Source organism: Gymnoscopelus braueri (assembly GCF_963280865.1).
Source record: "Gymnoscopelus braueri genome assembly, chromosome: 4".
Classification (NCBI taxonomy): Eukaryota; Metazoa; Chordata; class Actinopteri; order Myctophiformes; family Myctophidae; genus Gymnoscopelus; species Gymnoscopelus braueri.
Genome location: NC_137605.1, coordinates 13,575,533 through 13,596,608, shown reverse-complemented (window position 1 = coordinate 13,596,608; position 21,076 = coordinate 13,575,533). Strand labels below are relative to the sequence as shown.

The 21,076-nt window shown below is 40.8% G+C and overlaps 1 protein-coding gene across 1 annotated transcript; it reads left to right on the top strand.

The window, feature by feature from the left end:
- The first annotated feature begins 444 nt into the window (after nt 1–444).
- LOC308084075 (regulator of chromosome condensation-like) lies at nt 445–14,936 on the top strand. Its single transcript, XM_080426552.1, has 10 exons — nt 445–531; nt 3,352–3,449; nt 6,100–6,287; nt 6,642–6,821; nt 7,999–8,095; nt 8,928–9,050; nt 9,671–9,811; nt 11,395–11,514; nt 12,322–12,474; nt 14,034–14,936. The coding sequence occupies exons 2-10, from the start codon at nt 3,365–3,367 to the stop codon at nt 14,207–14,209; spliced, it is 1,263 nt and encodes a 420-aa protein (XP_080282678.1). The 5' UTR covers nt 445–531; nt 3,352–3,364; the 3' UTR covers nt 14,210–14,936.
- Nucleotides 14,937–21,076: the final 6,140 nt, after the last annotated feature.

Below are 21,076 nucleotides of genomic sequence, written 5' to 3'. Positions count from 1 at the left end.
TTTAAAAAAAATACATTAACCACTTCAGCCCTATATATATTTCGGCCATTTGAAAATAGCAAAATAGCACAAATCTACAAGCTCACAATGTGTTGCATCGGACCCATTGTGAGCTTGTAGATCTGCTATTTTTGTGAGGCATCGTGAGCTTCGTGCTATTTTCAAAAGATTTGAAATGATGGATGAAACATTTGAACTTGTGAAATGGGACATTCTGCACAATGAGTACTTTTACTGTTGGTACTCGTACTTTAGGTACATTTTGATGCCAATACTTTTGTACTTTTACTCAAGTACATTTAGAATACTGGAATTTTACTTGTAACAGAGTATTTCTCCGTAATGATACTTTTACCTAAGTAAAACATGTAAGTACTTATTCCACAAACTGACACAGAGGAAGGGGGCGTGGTCTCAGCATAAAACGCGCGTGGTCTCCTCTGACAGCGGTGCATGCCGGGAAGGGAACACAAGCCTCAGGACGTAGACTACACACTCACTACACAACAAACACACACACAACTCTCCAAGGTAAGAATAACACACACACTGCTTACTAACTACACACCCTCACCACAACCCGCTTCATCAACATACTATGTTTCTGTGTGTCGTTTCATTCGTTAATGTATTCATTCATTCATTCTCATCATGCTAATGCTAACGCTGCTGTCGGCTAGCTAGCGAGCTAACTTAGCCGTCGTTAGCATTGGCGTTGCCAGATCTTGCAAGAGAAACAAGCAGCCGTTTCTGTGAAATTACAAGCCCAAAAGAAGCGACTCTGGGAGTCTGGGCCAGGGCCACATGAGCAATTTAAACATGTATATGTATCAGAAATTTGCATATGCATCGGATATTTGAAAATAGCAGATCTACAAGCTCACAACGCGTCGCTATGCAACGCGTTATGAGCTTGTAGATCTGCTATTTTCAAAAACAATCTTCATAAAAATGTGGAATACTTTTGAAACATTGAAACACAACACACATCTTATGGGTCCCTGGCATAAAATATGTTTTAAAATATTTTTAAAATGGTTTAAACAACACACAGCAAGCCTAAATAAGAAACTACACTTAAAAACAAGCCAGAAAAAACGCAACCAGCAATATTTACAAGCTATTATACAGAAAAAATAAGTCCAAAGTCGCTTATAATAAGTGGACATGGCAACACTGACTAGCATCGCGTGTGGTGTATAACTACTGGACACATGATGTTAGCTAATGTTAGCTCGTTAGCCTGAATAACAAGGGTTGTTGTAATGACAGCTCTGTGTGGTCAGTAGTGTGTGAATATGATGTTATTGTAACATATGTGAATGGATCACAATGTAGCTTTAACGTAGCTGTTAAAGCCACGTGTGATTGACAACATCTGTCCTACTTTCACTAAGGGCTGCATTGTACAGGAGTCCTTCCTTCTACTGTAAAATCCTTAGTGGTAATTTAACTCTGAGAGCTGTCCAGTCCAGTCACATTGGACAGACCAGATGCTTGAGTCCAGTGTTCTTCTGGCCACAGAGGGTTCCAGTGCCAATTCCCCCACACCTGTCAAATGTTACTAAATGGACATTGTTTACACTCTAGAGAGCAGTGGTTATCAAACTTCTTCATGACAAGGACCCCCAAATTTATATATATTTGCCCGCGTACCCCCTTCTGAAAATGTTTTGTGCCAGAGACTCCCAGAATAGAAGATTTGTGTTTAAAAAGTCAAAATATTTTTTTCAAACACTTAAAAGATTTTTCCAAAATGGTCAAAAATAGCAGATAGTGAGCTTGTATATCTGCTATTTTTTTTTTTTTTTAAATAAATATTTCAAGCACCCCATAACTCTTGAGTGTACCAAATGGAACCAAATGGAAGGGTCCATTTAGACCTGCCTGGACCCCACTTTAGACAACCACTGGTCTAGGGTTACAAGGGGTCAGTCTAGCGGGGTCCATTTGGTATTTTGCAGTGCAAGTTCCTAAGGATAATTCCTTTTAAGGATAATTCCTTTTAACAGGACGTTCATGAAAGTCCTTGCGGGCTTGTTTCCAATGAGGGCCTGTGAGCAATTAGGGGTTAAGAGTCTTGCTCAGGGACAAATTTCATTTCATCGACACATATGCTGACCTGGCCTGGAATCGTACCTGGGGCAACCAGGGCCTCTGGCTCCCTAGGCGGGCTCACTAACCACTCAGCTATGGCCAGCTGCCTACAGGGTGAAAGACACCATGGAAGGAAGTGTGTGTGTGTGTGTGTGTGTGTGTCTGACTGACAGCTTTTTGAGGTCTAATGTCATCTGGTCAGTCGCTGCTTCTGGGTCATTATATTTGTGGACACGTGTTGTTAACAGGTTCAGTCTATTAATGATGTCTGACGCCACAGATCCAAATGTTTAGGCTTCCGTAACTTGCATGACATCCCCCCCCCCCCCCCCTCATGTCTTGCTTTAGAGCAGTGGTTCCCAATAATTTGGGGACACCCCAATTATTTTGGGGGTGTCCAGATGTTTAGCTTAATGTGCAACATTGTTTTCTCACTCAACAGTAAACAAACCAACATACAGTATAAGTGTATACAGGGTATCTGCACATTTCTAAAGTAAAAATTGTATGACTTATAAGATCTTTTAATACCAAATTGAACAAATTGTCAAATATCCCGTAAGAAAGAGGCAAACATTGTAAAAAATAGCCGATCTCCAAGCTCCCAACGGCTCACAGTGGGAGGCGTTGTGAGCTTGTTGTTATCTGTGGAACCGAGTCAAACTAATTGTAATGCCTACAGTTCCTAGTGCTTGTCAGGGTGGAGGGTCCCCAGTTCAAATATGATTATTTTGGGGGGTCACCGCCTGAAAAGTTTGGGAACCCTTGCTTTGGAGCAGCGCTTCCCAACCTTTTAGGCTGGGGCCCACTGGGTGATCGATTGTTTACCATGTATCATATTCTCTTAGACAAAGGCACTGACTAGTGACTAGATTGTGTCTTATGTGATTATTTTCCTTGTTTATTGTAGGTTGTTCTGGATAATCGATTCATATAATCAGTTCAGTTAAATCGCTCCTGAAAACATATTTGTATACCAAGGCCTTTCCTTAGATTTTAGTACCCTTACCTTGCACATTTGGTTGTCTCACTTGTGTTACTTTCAATACATGTGTATGTTTGTTTATGTACCGTATATGCTTTTTTTATACATTTTAATTGACCGACAGTTGTTGGATACTATGGATGTTTTTTATCTTGGCACTGTAAAGCACTTAACACTGTTTTCGAAAAGCGCTTTATAAATAAAGTTTATTATTATTGTATATAATTCCAATCTCACCATTGTGCTCTTGTTGTGTTTTTCTGCTCTAGGTTTGTTGCCATAATGCCTGCTAAAAAGTCCACCAGCAAGATTCCCAGGAAGAGAGCGGCTCCATCGGATGATGAAGAGAGTCAGAAGAGAGTGAAAGGTAACGTTATTTATGCTTCAGACCTCTGGGATGTGCATTTAGGCCTGCATTTTATTTATCTATTTGATAGTTCATATACTAGGGCTGTATCTATCCATTATTTTCTTAGTGATTACTCTTATGGGATTAGTTTTTTGTAATTAATTGAGAAGCATGTTTTCTTTGCTGATTATATCTATTATATATTTTAATGATCTACGTGAAATTCATCATTTTTTTTCGTATAGTTTTTTAGTGTGAAAATAGCAGAACTAACGAGCTTGCCACGTGTGGCAATGAGACACATTGTGAGCTTGTAGATCGGCTGTTTTCACTATTTAAAAAAAGAAAAGTGAAGAAATAAATCACCCCAAACTCGATTATTTTGTGAAATATCGATTCGTTTGAGTAACTCTTGCACTACATCATGTGGTGCTATTCGGCTTTCTTGTTAACGTGGTCAGATGGGTGGGCAAATCAAGCTTTATTTTTAGAGCACATTTTAAACACTCGAGCTTGACCAAAGTGCTGCACACAGTAAAATCAAAGCGTCAACAAAAGCATTATGCATATGCACCCACATGGCATCAAAAACACAATTAAAAAGTACAATAACCTCAGGTGTGAGCAAAGGCCATTGAAATGAGTGTTAAGAAGAGATTTAAGGGGGCACGGTGGCGCAGTCGGTAGCGCTGTCTTCTCACAGCTAGAAGGTCCTGGGTTTGATTCCCGCAGGGGACGCTGTGGGCGCTGGGGGCGTGTTCTCTCCTCCGCGTCATCAGTGCCCACACCCTAGGTGGGGTTGGCGAAAGTGCCTTTCTGTGTCGAGTTTGCATGTTCTCCCCGTGTCTCCTAGGGTAGGTACCCTCACAAAAAACATGCAGTAATCCTGGTCACTATACTGCCTCCCCCTGGCCAGCCGGGGCGCCTGATGGAGGGGAAGGGAACTGGTTGGAATAACGTGTTCCTTCCACGCGCTACGTCCAACCAGGGAAACTCCCCTGTCAGGTGATAAGAAGGTCAGACGGCTCTCATGCATTGAAGGAGGCATGAGCTGAGCTCGGCCCTGGCCTCCCTAGGTTGGCAGAGGGAAGGTAGTGCCCAGGATTACACGCTTAGGCATTGGCACTAGGGTGAAAAAATAGGGGTTACAAAATCGTGGGAGAAAAATTTAAGAAAAAAAAATAAGAGATTTAAAAGCCTCAATAGACTGGGCACTTCTAATGGTAAAGGGCTGTCTATTCCAGAGCCCAGGGCCTGCAGCAACAAAGGCACGATCTCCCCCTGCATTTTAGCCTAGTTATGGGAACAATCTAGAGCAGCTTGTCGGCAGACCTCAATGCTCTGGCTGGAGTATAATCGTGCAACAGTTCAGATAGATACTGTATATGAGGGGGCCAGCCCGTGTAGAGGTTTATTAACACATAAAAGCACCGTAAAATTAATTCTAAACTTGACAGGGAGCCAATGAAGTGCAGCTAAAATTGGGGCGATATGGTGGCGTTTCTTTGTTGCGCGTAAAGGAGGCGAGCAGCTGCGCTTTGAACCAGCTGCAAGCGACAGAGTGAGGACTGCTCAATGCCCGTGTACAAGTAGTTACAGTAGTCCAGTCGAGAGGATATGAAAGCCTGAATTGCCATCTCCAATTGTTTAGGGGGCCGCAGGCTGAAAACCCACCTCTTCAGGAAACACTACCCTGACCCTTCCTCTTAGCCTTGCCTACTTGTTGTCAATTATTCTCGTTTTATTGGATCTTGTTTACTTGATACACTTATTTGTTTTAGCTCTTGCTCATTTGTTTTTCACTATGTGTCTCATCTGTTTAACCCTTTAAGACCTGAAGCCGATTCTACAAATGGCTTCTAAATCCTAACAGTTTTCTGAAAAAAATATGTTTCTATATCAGTGGTGCTCAAACTGTTTCATGTCAAGGAACCCCAAACTTATATGTATTTGTCCGCTGACCTCCATCTCAAAATATGTTGTTCCAGGGACCCCCAGAAGCAAAGATTGGAGTTAAAAATGTTCGCTTTAAAACAATATATATTCAAAGATTTGCACACATTCACGATTAAAAAAAAATAGCAGATCTACAAGCTCGTAGCGTGGCACTCGGTGCCGCCCTATGAGCTTGTATATCTGCTATTTTTGAATAGCCGAAGTGTAAAATAATGCTTTTTAGCTCAAATCAAGAAGTGACACAGATGTGTTCCAGGTCTTAATGGGTGAAGAAAGTAGGTAGCTGAGATATTGCACTTTCACCTGGTGATTAGTAGTTTTGTTGCCTACCTATGTTGAATGCACTTATTGTAAGTCGCTTTGGATAAAAGCGTCTGCTAAATGACTGTAATGTAATGAGATAAGGGTTAACCTAAATCTGTTGGAAAAACTGAGCTAATTTGTTTGTCAAAATTGAAGGTGCTGTCAAAGGTAACGTCTAGGTTTTTGACAGCTGAACGGATGTTGGAGTTGAAAGAGCCCAGGATGGAATGTCACGGCCGAAGATTATTATTTACGTTTTGCTTTCGTTAAGATTCAGGAAGTTCATCCAGCTTTTAACATCAGTTAGGCAGTCGATGGGCATCCGCGGCCAAACATATCTATCGATTTGGGGGTCCTTGACACCGTAAAGTTTTGAGAAGTAACTCTCTCTCTGCTCCCTGTGTTCCAGTTCATCACAAGAGTCACGGGACAGAGCCGGGGGAGGTTCTGGTGCTGGGCCAGGGCGACGTGGGACAGCTGGGCTTAGGAGAGAACACCATGGAACGGAAAAAGCCGGCCCTGGTCACCCTGCAGGAAGGCGTGGTTCAAGTGGCAGCCGGGGGCATGCACACCGTGTGTGTCAGTGAAACCGGAAGCGTAAGCAACAAGTTATGAGATATATATATATATATATATATATATATATATATATATATATATATATATATATATATATTAAATGGGCAAACATATCAGATTGTAATGATGACGGGTGAACTTAACTCATTCACTGAAAAGTGAAACATCTATAATCTGTACATTGAAACTATACACACTATAGGATGCCAGGCCTACAAATAAACCTGGCGTCTATCTACGTAACATGCAATCTAAATGACTTCATAGCCTTTGCACAAGCCTGCAAGGTCGTCAAGGCCAGGGCATTAAAAGGCAGCCAGTATGTACATTAGGTTAGACTCACTGTATGTCATTGTGCTTCCTCTTTTGCAGGTGTTCACGTTCGGCTGCAACGACGAGGGTGCCCTGGGTCGGGACACGTCAGAGGAAGGCTCTGAATCGGTCCCGGGGAAGGTCGTCCTTGAGCACAAAGTGGTGCAGGTGTCTGCTGGGGACAGCCACACCGCCGCTCTCACAGAGGACGGGGCAGTCTACATCTGGGGCTCATTTAGAGTGAGGACGCCCATCTTATCCTTTTTCTTTCTGTTGTCAGTTTTGGCTCTTTTCAACAACAAAAACTACCGGGAACGTCATTTTAGATTTCTTTGGCTATTAAAAAAATTGATATACAAGCTCATAGATTTTGTAGATCTGCTATTTTTTTTAACATCTTGAAATTATTTGCAAATCTTTGAATGTATGTATTTTTAAAGCGAATATTTGTAACTCAAATCTTTGCTTGTTTTTTTTTTTAAGATTTCTTTTTGGCATTTTTATGCCTTAGAGAGGGATAGGGAATGTTGGCTGACAGGAAATGGGGAGAGAGATTGGGGGGGGGGGGGTGTGACACGCAGCAAAGGTCGTCGGGAACAGGAGTCGAACCCGCGACACGCTGTCAGGCTGGCATTGCAGCCTAGGGTGCCTGGACCGCCACGCTGCGGCCCAGGCCGGCCAAATACATATCTAAAAACTGAAGAGGTACTACAACCCAGAGTAGAACTCGTCAAAATAGTGAAAATACCCGATTGAGCTTGTAGATGTTATTACTATTTTTATGTTATGTTTTTATGACGCACTTCTCCCTTCAGGGGTGGTTGTGGTTATAATGGAAACGTGAACAAAAAACAAAACTAGGGGTTCACAGGGTTAACCCCTTTGTAGTCGGAAAGAGCCATATGTGTCCGTCTTTTTCTCGTACTGTATCTTGTGTAACTAAGAATGAATTGTTTTAATGAAGAAAACCTAACCTTACTTAACCTTAAACTTAATCTTCCCTAGTCTACCTGTTAACTCTCTCAGTGCCAGACCCCGAGTTATCCCGAGTTTTATGGTTATACCCTCAGTGCCAGAACGAGAAATCCCGAGTTTTAAAAACAATATATATATATATATTTTTTTTCTTTTTGAAAAAAGTGTTCAGAACCCAAGATATTATCTGAAGATTTGCAGCTCCATCCACTCTTTGTTTAACCTATAACTGAAAAAGGCTGTATCTCGCTTCCTAAGCACTTTTTTTTTTCTTTGAAAAAACAAAAAGAAAATTCTGGCAAAGTTCGCAATAATTTTTCTATTTTATTGGCACTGAGAGAGTTAATCGTAACCTTGGTCTTATCTGCCTGTTCAAATTCAACTTGCTATAAAATGTCAAAACCCCCTGTGCTTAAACATGGCAACCCTGTGCTTGTTTCAGGATAACAACGGTGTTATTGGTCTTTTGGAGCCGATGGAGAAATGCAGCCTTCCAGTTCAACTTCACATCAAAGAGCCAGTTGTGAAGATTGCATCAGGTATGTGCTTCATTAAGGTTAGGGCTCCGCTGGGCAATTAACCAAACATGCATCGAAACCAACATTTAGAACCTCTCACCGACTTAATCACGCTCATGTCGGTGAATCGAGTAATTCTTGTATAGCAACGAATACAATTATTTAAAAAATATATATTTCTTAATCGTTTAGTCTGATTAACTACTTACCCATATTCGTTGTACAACAATGTCATATGAAAACAGAGAAAACAGCTGGTCTACAAGCTCAACGCTTCGCAACGAGTTGTGAGCTTGCAGATGTAGATCTGCAAAAGTTATTAAAATTGATTAAATTAATTTGTAATATGTTGCACCCTTAATATTTACAGTACAGACCATGTCTGAACTATAAGGGCAGTGTAAAAAAAATAATTACGTACAATAAAAAAAACATTCATTAAACGTAACTAAGCAGCCAGTTCTATGAAAACAAGCCCAAAAGAAGCGACTAGGCTACATGAGCACTTTAAACCTATACAGTACATTGGCTATTTGAAAATAGCCGATCTACAAGCTCACACCGCGTCGCATTCGTGACGTGTTGTGAGCTTGTAGATCTTCCATTTTCAAAAAGATATAGAAAAGAAAAATATTTGGTGTGCATGTATTTGTATATGTATGTGCATGTATGTGGCATGTATGTGGCATGCACACTACAGCGTTTTCAATCACCGTTGCGCCTCTGTCTAAACGCAGGGGGGAAAATGAGAACACAACGGGACTTTGCCGTTTTCTCTAGAGACCGTTGTCGTCTAAACGTGGCCGTAGAAACTTAACATGAAACTTCACTTTACCACTTAACCCCCCCCCAGGTAATGACCATCTGGTGATGATGACGCATGATGGGAACCTGTACACACTAGGGTGTGGAGAGCAGGGCCAGCTGGGAAGGGTGCCGGAGATGTTCTCCAACAGAGGAGGCAGAATGGGCCTGAGTAAGTCATGACTGTTTTCCAATACTAAAGAACTAAAGAGAACCCTCACTGTGCTGTCTTTAACGCATTTCCAGAACGCTACGGCTCAGTTTCAGATAAGGTTCTCTAGAACCTAATCAGGGTCCTGCTCAGGAGCTAGTAACAATGAGTTCTGGAACTCATCAAATAGAATATTCAATATTATTGCCAGCAGTTAAAAGGACAGTATCTTTTAAAGAACCAAAATGGATTAAATGCTAAATTGACCTCCCGGTTGTTGTTGTTGTTTTTTTCTGGGACCCTCCATTTAGTTTCAAACTATCGTCATTTAGCCCCCTTCGTTTTAGAACCACAACCTTTTAAAGGAGTAGTTCACCCAAAAAATTACACACCCCATGGTGTCTTGAATTCATGGAGATTTTTTTGTTTTTGTCACATTCCTAAGCCAATAATTTGATTACCGGAGGAGACTACTGACCGATGACCCGGTCAATTCAGGAATGCAATCTCCATGAATTCAAGGCTTCATGGGTTGTGTAACTTCTGTAATTGATTGAAAATAAGTCATGTTTTTGGTGATCTTCAATAATCCATGTTTTGTATATAATAATTTACTGTCTTGTGTGTTTATTTGATTTCAGGCCGGCTGCTGACCCCCCAGGTGGTGAAATTCAAAGGCAAGGTACAGCTGGTGGATGCCTTCTGTGGAGCCTACTTCACCTTCGCCGTTTCAAAAGAAGGCCATGTGTACGGGTTTGGATTGTCAAATTACCACCAGCTTGGTGAGTGAGTCGGTCCGCCACAAAAGGTTTTGGGGGTTGTGTGATTTCATTGGTGTATGCACATGTTCTGGAAATAATCGGTACAGGACAATATCGATAGCCCCCTTTTTTTGACGTAAAACAATTCAAGGAACTTGAACCGGGAAAGCAAGATTTCTTTGGCTATTCAAAAATAGCAGATATACAAGCTCATAGTGCGGCACCGAGTACCACACTATGAGCTTGTAGATGTGCTATTTTTGAAAAATCGTGAACATTTTAGCAAATCTTTGAATATATATATATATATATATTGTTTTTTTAAAGCAAACATTTGTAACTCAAATCTTTGCTTCTGGGAGTCCCTGGAACAATATATTTTACAACGGTTTGCTTTAAAAAAATTATATATTCAAAGATTTGCACACATTTTCACGATTTTTCAAAAATAGCAGATCTACAAGCTCATAGCGCGGCACTCGGTGCCGCGTTATGAGCTTGTATATCTGCTATTTTTTAATAGCCAAATAAATCTAAAATGACACAGATGCGTCCCTGGATTGAATGGGTTAACCTAGGAACTGCAGAGTTCTTGACCTTCTTGGTTCCTGCATTGAGTTTGTGTTTACATTTCGACGGTGCAGATTAGGTGTGTGTGTGTGTGTGTGTGTGTGTGATCAAAGCGAGATGGTCTGGTTTGAGAGGACAGTAGTATTACTATCTGGAGAAATGGTAGCGAGGTTCCTGAATTTCCAGCCAACATTCCTGTGGATAAAAGGATGTTCTGGCAACAATCGGCTAACTTGGCACGTTTAAATTGGAATATGTGTCCATTCCAAGAATATATATCAGACAGGACTTTAGTGACGACGGGTATAAATAGTTCTCATTCAATTTAAATGGAGATGTTGCCATTAACCTCCTTGCATTCTATCCAGTTTATTTGTGCCAGTTTATTTACTTGAACCACATTTGCCAAATTGTTGTGAGCCTATAGCTTAAAGGTACAATATTAATTATACCTTATATATTATATACAATATATAAAGGGGCTATTTTTTTGCAAAGAGATATGGTGTAGACTGAAATAGCTACATGCAACTCAGTTCCAGTTTGCAAAGTCCATAGGGTTTACTTCTACGCCACTACTCAGTCAAATGTTGGACTTTTTACTCCACTACAATGATTAGAAAACTTAGGTTACTTTGTAGATTTGGATTATTATAAAACATACATTTAAACGTTGGCTATTTGAAAATAGCCGATCTACAGGCTCACGACGCGTTGTGAGTTTATATATATATGCTATTTTCAAAAAATAAATTAGACTTTTTAGGCATCATTTGATAACTTGTGAAACGGTACATTCTGAATAATGGGTACTTTTACTTTTGGTACTTTAAGTATATTTTGATGCCAATACTTTTGCACTTTTACTCAAGTACATTTTTAATACCAGACTTTTACTCTGAGTATTTCTCCATTGCAGTATTGATACTTTTACTTACTGTAAGTAAAACAATGGGAGTACTTTTTCTACTACTGCACGGTATACAGGTACAGGGAGATGTCCACAATTGAGTGAATGTGTTTTTTAACATCAGGCACACAGAGCATCAATACGTGCTTCTTCCCAGTGAAGCTGACCTGCTTCAAGAACTCCACAACGGCCTGGGTCGACTTCTCTGGAGGACAACACCACTCAATCTGCCTGAATGCTGAAGGTTAGCGCTTCGCTATCGCTACAATCATGCTTCACATCAGATGACGAGTTTTAAAAATCCACAGTATATGTACAATATATGCCAGTGCATGTTAGGTTTACTGTGGATTTCTTAAAAATTCGAATTCTTGGTTTGATTATTCACATTTTTGCACAAGCTCACGACGTGAGTGGCTATTTTCAACAAAGAGACTTGGTGTAGAGGGAAATACTAGTGGACCCCGGTCAACTAAGTATATGGGGTTTTAAGTAATTAATATAACAACTCCTGCCTTTTGAATTGACGACTGCACTGATGTGGCTTACCTGTCTGGAAACCTAACCTAGTCTAGTATATGGATTCAAGTTATCAGTCACTACCACCACTACCACCGATTTCAGTCATTTGGATTCCATACAGAAGAGTATTAAAAGTGGTCATACTAGCAATAGAATTATTATATTGCTTGTATGACCACTTTTAATACTTTTCATTCTTAAAATAAGAATAGATCGGCTATTTTGATAACTGAAAAAAAAACTAAAAGTCTTAATTATTTTTTTTCACGTTCAAATCCCATGCCATCGAACAAAGCTTCGATGCCCCAAACTATTTGGGTCTGCTCTAAATATGTTTTTAAATGGCCATCGGCCTTCCCTATTCTCTAAAGTCTAAATATATATATATGTTTTATACTAAAGAGCCACATTTTACGCACCTTTTCACACCGTTTTCACAAATCAGAGATTGGGACTTGGCCTGACAAAAACCTTTCTGTCGTGTGAGATTTTCTTTGTGCTATAATCCATGTTGGTGTGTTGTTTTCAGGTCAGGTATACAGCCTGGGCAGGTCAGAGTACGGCCGCCTGGGGCTGGGCCAGGGGGCCGAGGAGACGGGCGTGCCCACGGCCGTGGCTGGCATGGAGCTGGCCAGCGGAGTGTGTTGTGGAGCCTCGGTCAGCTTCGCTGTCACCAGAGAAGGTGAGCGGTTACACCCGATGCCACATGGGATTGTTTTCACATGGATAAGATCACAACAATAACAGTATAGGCTCAGAAATTATTAATCATAATCATTTGTCAGAATGTCATTTCGCTTAGAGGTAGGGTAAGTGCTAGTTGTTCCTTTTGTTCAAATAAGTGTTGAATAACTAGTAATGATTGCTACAGAGTGTTTTTTCAGAAAAGGGGGTCTCCCTGTCTCTCCAGCTGTTTATTAACACATTGGGTGCCAGAGGTTTATTAAAATATTATACGTTGAGTGCCTGCATTTCTTCCATCCACTTGCGTTATACGTTTCGTGCTGTAGAAGCCCCGACGCGGAAGTGCATGTAAACAAAGCGTGCGTGCGAGACGGCGGAGGGTTCGGGACCCTCCGCCGTCTCTAACGCCTGGAACAATAATATTTCCAACGCGATCCTCCATTGCAGCGTGATCGCCGATCGAAAACGGCTCGTTTCCACCACGTTAAAAAGAAATGGAGATATTAAGCTTTTAGTCAAGGAGATAACATTGAAAACGCCGACCGGAAGGATTTTTGACATGGAGCCACATCCAGCCTCTTCTTCTCAGAAACTCCTTGGGTGATGTCAAAGTTTTGTTTTAGCGCCCCACGTGGGCCACTCGTATAAAAATAGATTTGGGTCCAAAACGGTCCGGACCGTTTTCGGCACTTCTCGTTTGGATCCTCAAAAACGGTCCGGACCGTTTATGGCACTCGATGTGTTAAAACAGAAAATACATTTTCAGGTCGGGATACCGATTTTATCCAACCAGGAGAGAGAACTCACATAGAGATGCACCGATACAGGTTTTTTCAATTCCGATATATCAATTAGGATATTTTTCGATATCCGATATATATGCCGATATCCGAGCAAAACTTTAAATACAAAAAAAATGCATTACCTTTCAATTAAAGACATTTATTACTGAATATTTAAAAGTACAATAACAGTAGGAAAAAAAACAAATACACTATGATCTATCACCAAAAGAAAATACCTACAAATAATAAATTAAAACAATGTGCATACTTAGCTGCTTCTTAAAATTGTATTAACCAACTATGGTTAGGTTTTAGAAGGCGTTTTTAGAATCGGCCTCAGGTCTAAATGTGTTTTTTTTAACGTCCGATATCCGATATGTGAAATATGTCATATCGGTGCAACTCTAAACTCACACAGGATACACAAGTGAAATTGGAAGTGACACAATTGGAACTGGAACACTATCAAATTGAAGCTGATAAATGGCTACTCTCTCCTGATTGGATGAGCATTTCTGTTAAGAGATGGGGAGACCCCTGTTATTGAACAAACACTCTGTAGTTTGCTACAATCAGAATATAGTGCTTTAACAAAAAAATACTTTGTTTTGACACAAAAAATAGCACTTACCCTACCTTTTTTTTGTGCAAAGGGTTAAGTGGGTAAGTGCTAAAAGGAAGAAAAACCTACCGTGAACCCAGTATTATTTATTGAATCTTGAGTTGAGTGAGTCGTTGCATCCCTACTAAGTGTGTGTGTGTTCTCGCCCAGGTTCTGTGTACGCCTGGGGCATGGGCACCAACCTCCAGCTGGGCACGGGCGAGGAAGACGACGAATGGACCCCTGTGAAGATGACTGGCAAACAGCTGGAGAGCCGCACAGTACTGGCAGCATCCAGCGGAGGGCAGCACACCGTTCTACTGGCCAAAAGCAAACAGGAGAGCTGATGATGGAAGTTTGTCCTCCAAACCAGAGAAGGATTTTTTGACCTACTGTAACCGGGGAGTGGGGGGGAGAGGGGGGGGGGGGGGACTGACTGACTGGGGGGGCTGCGTTTGATTGAACTGAACACTTCAGTGGTCTCAATTGGCCATAATAATACCGTGAGATTTGAATCCCACCACCACATCCTCTCTGCTTCTGACTTGTGTTTACAACCTGTGGAATACCTCGGCAGGCACAGATCACTGGAGCAACAGGTTGGAGAATTTCTTGAAAAAAATACTCTTTTTCGTCATTAGTATTTGTGAGAAGATGAGCAGAGCAGATCGTTGTTGTCAGGGCAGAAACCTCCCATCTCCATATTTTAACTTTTTGTGTTTTAACAAATTATCGCCCCCCCTACTTGATCAAACTACATCGTCACACAAAAAGCATCAGAAGCAGCAGTTAGCTTGTTAGATCTGCTACTTGTGCTGTTTTTGAATTTGAATCCTGAAAAGTAACAGTTCTGGACATGGGAGGTTTCGACCCGACAGAGACGAGATAATAAAACGATAAATCTTCTGAGGGTGTTTTTGACGACCCACCCGTCTCCCCCGTCTCCTCACTTGAAATGCCGCCTGGGTACCGGAGGGGGGGGGGGGTCGGGGTGGGCCGTCCTGTGTTGAGCCAAGGTGAGGATGTAAGGTTTGGGGGTTTGGAACGGAGGGGGGTGTCAGGCCCCGCCCACTTTTATGTTTTCTGTACATGATGACACAATGGGTGCGTTCGGAAATTGCACACCGGAGCGCACTCGCCTATTAGTTTGTATTGGCCAGTGCGCTCAGTGCTGCATTTCCGAACGCACCCAATGAGAGATCTATTTTTTCTAAATCTTAGGTTTTTGGACATTTGCTTTTCTTTTCCTTGTAATAAATGTTTGTAATAAAAGTGTGTAATTCGGGGACAGGAGGCATGGCCAGTGTATTTTGTATCTTCGAAAATGTAGTCTCTCTCTAGCTCGGGTTGATCAGCTCTTAAAGGAATAATTCACCCAAAAAATTACAATTTCACACCCCATGAAGCATTGAATTAGTGGAGTTTTTTGTTTTTGTCGCATTCCTAAGCCAATCATTTGATGGTAATAATACAGATGCTTATCTATCCGGTAGGAGACAACCACCGGTCATCAAATTATTGGCTTAGGAATCAACAAAAACAAAACTCCATTAATTCAATGTTTCATGGGGTGTGTAATTGATAGGAAATAAGTGTTTTTTTTTTGGGTGAACTATCCCTTTAACATTTACACAGATCCCAAGTTATGAACTGGAAAGGAGATTCAGTTAAAAAGATGATTGGCTAATAAACATTTTACAGTCAAATACAAGTTTTTAAAATCTGTGGGTCAGGTTTTTAAGAATGTGATGCGTTTTTATTCCAAGTGTTGGATGCAAGCCAAGCCAGTGGTTCTCAAAGTGGGGCCCGGTGGGGACCCCCAGGGGTTCCTTGGGGTGGGTCCCAGGGAGTCCCCAGCAAAATGTGTTGGGTCAAGAACTACTTTATCTTTGTATATTTTATACATTGGCTATTCAAAAAATAGCAGATTGTACGAGCTTGTACATCTGCTATTTTTGAAAATGTTTTAAACATTGAAAGTGTTTTGAATAAAGATTGGATTATTTTTTGTACACAACTTCTCTTCTGGGGGTCCCTGGGACAACATTTTCAGATGGGGGGGGGGGGGTCAATTTGGGGGTCCTTGACACGAAAAACGTTTGAGAACCTCTGAGCTAAGCAAAGGCTTTGCCTCCTAGGGTCATAGGTCACCTGTGAAACCTGGAGAGCAGTATCATGTCATCGCTGTCGGGGAAAGAAACCTTGTAGCTCCATATTTCACACCACTATTTTCCTGTAAATTAATGCCCTACTTGGTCATACTACAAGTGTCACTCAAAAGTAGCAAAAATAGCCACGACGTGGCGAGTTGTGAACTCGTGAGATCTGCAATTTTTTGCTACTTTTTTTTTAATCTGAAAAGTAACACATTTTGGACACATGAGGTTTCCACCCGACCGTAACGTGCGATTTGTATGTGTATGCAGATTGGTTGAAATGAGGGACAAACTTTTTTTTTTTTTTTAATAAGGTTTATTTGGATAGTTTTTCAACTTTCTTCATGGCGGTCCAGAGACGGTGGTCAGTCTTCTAAAACCCAACATTTCTAGCACCAAGCTGTTAGATGAACACTCAAAACATTTCATTTCATTACTGTATATTTGTGCTTTACTTGCTTGTCATAAAAATAAAGGTCTAGGCCTATTTTCAGCTCTGTGTGCTTTTTTGAGTTACAAATGTTAAATTTAAAATATATATACATTCAAAGATTTGCACAAATTGTAATGATTTTTCAAAAATAGCAGTTACAAGCTCATGCTTGTATATCTGCTATTTGTGAATAGCCAAAGTATAAAATAATGGCTATAGCTAAAATGTAAAATGACACGGATGCGTTCCTGGTCTTAATGGATTAAAAGCTGCTGTTAAGTGGTGTTGGTGACAGGTATAGACAGCTTAATGGGTTGATATGGTTTTTAATTGAATCATTATATATCCTTTATTATCCACAAGGGAAAATTGTTTTGCTTGGGTCAATGCAGACAAGACGAGTATGCACCACTAAAACACCCAGCAAAGTGCTTCAATTCTATAAAAGGTAAGCTAATTCTAGATTTAAAAGTCTCTTTGAAAAGAAAGCAAAGTTCTCTCCACACTTGTGGAACGTGTATGTATGTCCATGGAAGCTATTAGCAGACCGAATCCAGCTCATCCAGGCGCCTGCCTTTGTGTGTGTGGGGGTGGGTGTGTGTGTGTGCGTGCATATTCATGAGGGGGCATTAGCAAGCAAGCCCAGTTGGACCAGGTGAGGTGGATCAGGTATTAGGGGGGTTGTGTTTATCAAGGAGCCTAATGGCAGAGGGGATGAAACTGGCACTGCCCTTTGCTTTCTTGAATAGAGAGAGGCACCATTCCTACCCGAGGGCAGGGCCTTGATGTTTGTTAAAAGCTTTATATTCCCAATAGTATCATTGTAGTGTTTGTTTAGTAACAGGGGTCTCCCCAGCTCTTTAGTAAACAGATTTTTTTTCAGGTGGGCTCAACCAAGGAGAAAACACAAATGGCATTCTGCTAGGCATTTCATTGGGTCTTTAATAAGTTTGGTCGAGTGATTTTGGTCTATTGTACATATAAACCACAAATTCCACATGCATGCGCTTAAATCAGGGGTCTTCAAATCTTTTTCAGTCCAAGGACCCCTTAGCTGAGAGAGATGATGCAGGGAGTCAGGGATCCCCCGCCCACTACATTGTATAAAATATTTAACACCTAAATGTTGTACACAAAAGTCTTTGTTTTGATGAATATAGCCATTCATTTTCTGTTGTTAGGGTTCATTTCATTGAGGGAACTGTGAGGGAAAAAAACTAAAGCAGCACACATAATAAAAGTTCCAGGAAGTAATGACAGGAAGTGAGGTGGCCGGGGCTTCCATTTTGGCCATGAAAGACTGTTTGGTGTGGTTTGACAAAGAGACTATTTAAAGCCTACATTGTTATCCAAATCAGAACTTTGAATCATTGAATACGAATAGTTGTGCAAGCCAGGGGGAAGCTTGGTCGAAGTTGAGGAGATATTCTGATGGTGGATTTTATTAACTGAAACAGAACAAAGGAACAAAGGAATCTCCAGGGGCCTCCTGACAGGGTGAGAGGAATATATTTTTATGTATTATGCAATGCATTGCCATTTTCTTTTTGGACCTTGAGAATTACCAGATTTTTGGATATTACTGGATTACTTTCATGGGCTGAAGAAGAGACAAATACAAAATGTTCTCTTAATTTGTATTTTGAATGTCAATGCACTGATTGCTTAGTTGAACTTAATTATGATGAATTTGACTGATTAATTTGGGGTCATATAAAATATTGCAATTTAATTTCAAAAGCAGCAGTTTTGTGTTTTCCTTTTTGTCTGCATTGATGCAGTGTTTGATTACTGTATAAATAATTTCCGATGCAGGTACAGGACCTTTATTTGTTTAATATAACTCAGATTATGACTCAATTTATGGTTCCGATTATTATAATGGCATCATCAGTGTTGTGTGAATTCATCTTTACACATGAACTTTTCTATTAATATGTTGGATTCCTTTTAATGTGTATTTTTACTATTTTCATGCATTTAATAACCTTTGGCTCTGTACTTGGTCTGCTCGTTTTTCCCTCTGCGCCAAACCTATTCGCCGAAAATTGCCGATCTACAGGCTCGCAACACATCGTGAGCTTGTAGATCTGTATACTGAATAGGCATGGCAGGGTTCAAGTGGTTAATGTAAAAAAAAAAAAAAAAATCCTATCACACAAAGATTTGGGGCCCCCTGTAGTAACTCTGAGGACCCCCTAGGGGTCTCAGACTCCCTGTTGAATACCCACGCTTGTAAATGATGAACGAATAAGGATGTAAAAATAGGCCACATCAAAGCGCTGGGGGCTTGTTTTGTGTTCCATCTTGAGTGAGCCGTATTGGTCATGAACCATCTTTCTACGGCTTTCATCAGATAATGACTCATGATCAAGTGCGTGGCCACGTGACGTACTTGATCACATTAACGAGCCTGTGTTCCAGGAAGGCTTTGAAATGCTAAAGTCTCTCTCTATAAGCAGTTAATTGAACGCCGCTGAGTCGCTGACCCATCCTCTTGTTGCAGTGCTAGTGCATACATAGGGGCTTGTTCTTCCACAAGATGAAACTGTCCAGGACAATAGCTTCAACTTCAGGGCACTTCACTGGCCTACAGTGGTAGGGTTTCACTACTGAATCTTAGAATACAATCTTGCAAATCGTCTCTGTCGGGACCACATTTGTCCAAAACTGTTACTTTTAAGGATTCAAATTAAAAAGTAGCAGATCTACAAGCTCGAAACGTGTTGCTTCGTGTCGCGTTTCGAGCTTGTGGATCTGCTACTTTTGATGCTTGTGTGTGTGACGCTGTAGTATGATCAAGTCGGGTGTTAATTTACGGAAATAAGGGTTCAGTATCCTGAGTTCTCTGCCGATACCGACAATAAGCCTCTCAGACCCACTTATGTCTCGGGTTTCCTGTGTTCTCCGCCTGTCTCTCTCTCTGTCTGTCTCTCTCTCTGTCTCTCACTCTCATTGTCTCTGTCTCTCTCACTCTGTCTTCTCTTGGGAGCCAGGTTGGCCTTTCTCGTTTGCGAGACTGTGCTCGCTGAGTCTGTACCAAAGGGCTAGCATCCGTCTTGTAAATTGAGGCTATATAGGAAGTGTGACAGTTCATAAGAATGGCCTGTATGTCTCGCTGTTTTTTTTGGCTTTACACTGGATTTTATTACCTTAATAAACATTGTCATAAATACTATATGCTTCCAGTCACTAGCTTAAAGTCTTCTTTCAATCACCATGATATGTGTTTTGGTAAATTATTGTCCCATTATTTTAAAATTAATGATAAAGTAGGGTATGTTAGGGTTTCTACTGGTTCTACCGAGTGAAGACGCGCCCTCGCTGCGGTTTCAGCCAATAGCATTAATTTTCGTTTGCATTTTGGACTGGATATCAACCGGATATAGAAAGATGGCGGATTTCAAATCGCTGCAAAATTTGGTCTATGGTCAGTACATATAGTCGAGGCTTTTCCTTAGTGTCGGATCGGTCACAGTGCTCTATTCTGCCACTGTGTATTCTCTGTTTAAGGGCGAATTGGGTTGATTCTTTCCAGAGTGTCATATTGCTTTCTTTTCTCATAATTTGTTTGGTTTAGTCCAGTGGGTTTTACGTCTGGTGCTTGTGTTTGTGCACAGAGTCCCAGAACCATCTGGCTGAGGGGACCCCTCTCTAGAGTTTCACTGTGTGTGTGTGTATGTGTGTGTGTGTGTGTGTGTGGTGAGTGTGAAAGTGTGAGTGCGTGCTAACCACTCTGCCTACCGGTCAATGCCAGGTGCAGATTCTTAACATCAAAGGAAACATACGCAACTCCCAACATATTTTCTGGAGATTGGCAAGTCAGTCACTGTATATAATGGAATGTAATTGCAACAATACTGCAATAAATATAACTATTACAAACTAAACTAGCAAACTCACTTGAAAACGAAAAGTAGTGAAAATTGCAAATATACGCGCATTGCTGTGAGCTTAGTTATTATCACAGAGAACGGCAGAACAGTAGCCTAATGTTGGAACAATTGCATGAGTCCAATGAAAAGTCTATCCAGAAGCTGTGTGTGTGATGACCAAATATGTACATCATGTATGTACTCCAAAAGCTAATCACTCTGCCTAACAGTCAATGCCAGGTACAGATTCTTAACATGAACATCAAAGGAAACATACGCAACTCTGATCATATTTTCTTATATGGCTTTAATGTGCCGGTAGTAGCAGGCAAATAGAAACAAGCGTGTTTTTTCGCCCTTCCGGTCCTCGTCAGCATTTCCCAACATGGATATGGACACGGAGCATAAGGTCTCTGTTGGGTGGAAACCTCATACGTCCAAAAATGTTACTTTTCAAAGTTTCAAATCTAAAAGTAGCAAAAGAAGCAGATCTACAAGCTCAAAGCGCATTGCTCCGTACCGCGTTTCGAGCTTGTGGATCAGCTATTTTGGATACTTTTGTGTGACGCTGTTGTATGATCAAGGCATTCATTTACGAAAAAAAACAAACAAAAAAAATTAATAGGGAGACGAGACATGCAAACACAAGACAAGCAAATTTAAGATGTTATGAAATGTGTTATAAATAATATAAGGGCCATGCTGTTATTAGATCCCGTTATGTAATTTCGTAATGATTTCATTTGTAAA

Excerpts from the sequence above, each read along its gene's own strand:
- LOC308084075 (XM_080426552.1), top strand. The coding sequence starts at position 3,365 with ATGCCTGCTAAAAAGTCCACCAGCAAGATTCCCAGGAAGAGAGCGGCT. Across the intron at positions 3,450-6,099 it reads GAGTCAGAAGAGAGTGAAAG|TTCATCACAAGAGTCACGGG; the intron begins GTAACGTTATTT and ends CCTGTGTTCCAG. Across the intron at positions 12,475-14,033 it reads CTTCGCTGTCACCAGAGAAG|GTTCTGTGTACGCCTGGGGC; the intron begins GTGAGCGGTTAC and ends GTTCTCGCCCAG.